Consider the following 3,937-nt stretch of genomic DNA (forward strand, 5'->3'; position numbering starts at 1 on the left):
TTATTCTCTATTTCTAAATTTATCAAATAAATTTCTAAGTTTATTAAATCAATATTTAAGTTAATCAAAGTAAAACGAGAGAAGCAAGAAATTCTTACTTTATTTTATTAAACTAAAAAATGCCATTTTTTACTAATGCAGTCAAAATAAAAATATTAAGATTTTATTTTTAAAATATTCACATATGTATAATAAGTTTAATATGTTTCCTAAACATATTAGATATAGAAATGGTAAAGAGAAAAAAGATTGGAAAAAGAAGAAATGGTGACATCATAAAATTATTTTCTTCAATTATTATGTTTCTTTTAATAATTGGATTGGTAATTTATTAATTGTTACTTAATTATTACACATATATGTGCTTAAATATATTTCGGTCGAAATAACCGATACGCGCCCACTAACGTTGGTCCCGTTCACGCACCCACTCCCGGGTTAATACAAAATAATACTACATAAGTGTTAATATTTATTCTCCGTTTCTTAGTTTAACACGAAAGTGGAATACGTTCGATTTGAACCATCTGAAGATTGTAATTGCGATAGATGGCACGTACGAGTGAAAAATTTAAAAACGAACGAAACGGAAGTCCGGTACTTTGACGCAATTATAATTTGTAATGGGTAAGAAGACGCGTACATATATTTTTGAGTTAAATACTGAAGAGTACCCTTATGAAAATAAGAAGTTTTATAAACGTTTGTTTAGCGTTTACGTAAGTATTTGCAGGAGTTTGTTAAGAGTTTAAAAATTATCAGTAGAACGAAAATTGCAACACTGTAGCGTTTGAAAGGCGTTTGCGTATTGGAAGAGCGTTTGCTGAACAGAGAGAAAACGCTTGTCTTACGGCATTGTGGGAAAAGTGTTTTTAAACGTTTTCAAAGTCTGACAGCAAGCTTTCTGCACGAAGATGTATCAGCGTTTATTGAGCGTACTTTGAAAAACGTTGTTTCAGCATTGCAAAACTTTCACAAAATGTTATATACAGAGTGTCCCAGACTCTCCTTCTCACATTAAGGAATGTAGAACGAGTTGAGTTAAGTGAACATAAAAATCTTATATTGTTTTGCGATATTCGCAATAATCACCGAGAAATTAATTATGAAAAATTAAAAAGAAACGCATGCTGAATGGTTGAGGGAGAAGCGCTTGCGACCTAGTAATATAACAGACAGATATCAGCGCGCGTCTTATATTGCTATGATCCTACGTCTTGACGCACCGCGCCGAAGCGAGATATGGGTGTGCAACGATATAAGTATAAGCAATGGTGCATTGCTTTTCTAATTACCGCCGACATCTGTGCGCTATATTATTAGGCCATAAGTGCTCCTCCCTCAACCATTCAGCGTGCGTTTTTCTTTAACAATTAATTTCTCGGTTATCATTGCGAATATCGCAAAACGGTATAGGACTTATGTTCACCTCAATTCGTTCTACATTCCCACTTAATGTGAGAAAGAGAGTTTGGGACACCTTGTATAGCATTTGATAACTTTTGAAAGCGTTCTAAAAGCGTTCAAAATTCAACGGCGTTGAGTAAGCATTCATACAAAGTTTGAAAGCGTATAAACTCTCAGGAAATTCTCATCAAACGGTTTATAAAGAGTTTTATTTTCGCCAGGGTACTTTATGATTCTGTGATATTGGGCGAACATTTTTCCAATTTTTTCCAGACATTATTTCAATCCTTATGTACCAATTATACCCGGTATCGAGAGTTTTTCAGGTTTAATATTACATAGTCATGCGTACAGAAAGCCAGAAGAGTTTTCTGGGAAAACTGTGTTAGTGTTGGGTGCTGCTTCATCTGGTATCGATATAGGAATCGATTTGTCGGATCATGCAACTCGCGTGTACTTAAGTCACAATAACGATCGGTAAGCGATTAACTAAATCATGCTCATAAACATTGATTGATGTCAACCAGGATTTAATTGATTCTGTAGAAATAGAGTTAGAAAAAATTGTAGAAAATAAAGAACAATGATAAAAAAAGATTATGTTTTGCCTACTGAGACAAACGTGAACACGTTATCATATTTTATTAATTTTTACCAGTTAAATACAATGGTGCTATTAGAGTGGAGTCCCATAGCATGTAATTTTACGTAACAGCATAAGCAATCACATCTTTCTATTCTTTTAGAAGTTCTAACAGAAATACTAAACTGCGCAATTTATTGGTTACACGCTTACGCGATACGCGGAAAGTACATGCCATGGGACTCTATCTTTAGAATTACCCGGAAACACTGGGAATATCTTCCATTGATGTTAAAGTTTATTTCTCCAGATAATCCCTTATATTCCTAGTAAACAATTTGGCAGAAAATTGTCTCTGAATTGATATCAAATTCGTTCAAAACTTGTCAACAAATCCGGTGCCATCTATGTCTACAGTAAGCTTGTGTTTTGTTAGCAAAGCTTACGTACGTAATTTGACACCAAATTGGCGCCAATTAACGAGCAAGACTTGGTAACAAAAGCCTGCTAGCAAGCTTTGCTCGATATTTGGCGTTAATTTGCTACCAAATTATATTTAGCTTTGCTCGGTATTTGACATCAAGTTATGTACGCATACCTTGTTATATATTTGCTAGCAATTTGTCGACACCATTTGATGAAATGTAACTCTGTTGCAAGTTTGTACTGTTTTTGACGTCATAACTTATAGCAAGTATTTGGCATTATTTGTCTAAACAAATTTAGCTATCTGGGTCGTTACAAGTACTGCTGAATCTGTCGATATTATAGGGGAAATTGCTATCTGCAAAACACAAACAACAAGTGCAGGATATTTTCAGTATCAATTAGATGACTGACTTCCGATATTTAAAATAGCGGATCCAATATGATATAGTTTTGAATTTAAGATTGTTCTATTTTGGGGTTCTTTTAAATTTTGATAATGTTTATTATCTTTTATTAGGTTTTAAAGATAAAACTCCTGTTTAGGGAAGGCTGCTCCAATGACTTTGACCTTGACATATGTTATAAAGGTCATCCTCCTGAGTGACCTTTTGAAGGTTTTAGTTGTCGCTCGTTATTCGTTAAAAAATTATTAACAAAAAAAGTTGAATAAATTGAATGTAACTTTTGGACACTGTATATAAAAAAACATCGAATTTGTAGACTAGGAAGGTGTCTACCCCTAGCACACACACACACACACACACACACGCACACGCGCACGTACACGCACACACACACATACACGCCCATACACAATATACACTGCACGTCCGCCCGGGCGGGCTCGCGGTGTGTGCATACGTGTACTATTCGTACATATAGAAAACAACATAAACGCACGCACACATACACACACTGCTTGCCTGCATGCGCGCTCGCCCGCCCGCCTTAGCGGGCTCGCGATGTATGTGTTCCTATTACATGTGGAATTTTATAAATAGATTATAATTTGTCCCACTTTCTGTGCGGACGCTGTCATCCGCACGGACAGAGCACGGCGGGCAGTGTGCACAGTTTTACTCCGCTTACAGCATGACGTAGGCCACGCACACAGCGAGCGACCGAGTCCGTGAGCGGCGGCTCGACAGCGGCGCGCAGGAGGGGATACGCGTATACGGCTGCTTGCCGTGTACGCGCTTCGACCGAGCTATAATATATGTCGGTCGCGTACACTATAGCTATCGTTCGGGGAAGAAAGAGGCAGCAAATGCATGCTCGGAAAAGAGAGAGCAGACGGCCGGCGTGAAACTTATGCTTATGCTGTTTGTCGTTTCTCGCCGTGCGCGCACTTCCTTCTCGCACCTATTAATTATACAAATATTTAAATTACATACAAATGTGTTAAATATTAAACATCAAAATATTAAGAATAATAAAAAGATAAATGCATCCGCTTTTCATAGATCATTAATATAGATTATTAATGATCAGATCCAAGCCGATGTTAATAAATATATC

General features: G+C 36.4%; 1 protein-coding gene across 4 annotated transcripts in view; it reads left to right on the forward strand.

The window, feature by feature from the left end:
* The window catches only part of LOC116850441 (flavin-containing monooxygenase FMO GS-OX-like 2), a 194,304-nt gene that overhangs the window by 60,585 nt on the left and 129,782 nt on the right, over positions 1-3,937 (forward strand). For all 4 annotated transcript variants that reach the window (XM_032828737.1, XM_032828735.1, XM_032828736.1 and 1 more), the window contains exons 3-4: positions 491-627; positions 1,681-1,884. In XM_032828737.1, coding sequence (XP_032684628.1) covers positions 491-627; positions 1,681-1,884 — 341 coding nt within the window. The remainder of the gene's footprint in view (positions 1-490; positions 628-1,680; positions 1,885-3,937) is intronic.

This window comes from Odontomachus brunneus, unplaced genomic scaffold (genome assembly GCF_010583005.1).
Source record: "Odontomachus brunneus isolate Ranch 3 - 2012 unplaced genomic scaffold, Obru_v1 Obru_scaffold_145, whole genome shotgun sequence".
NCBI lineage: Eukaryota > Metazoa > Arthropoda > Insecta > Hymenoptera > Formicidae > Odontomachus > Odontomachus brunneus.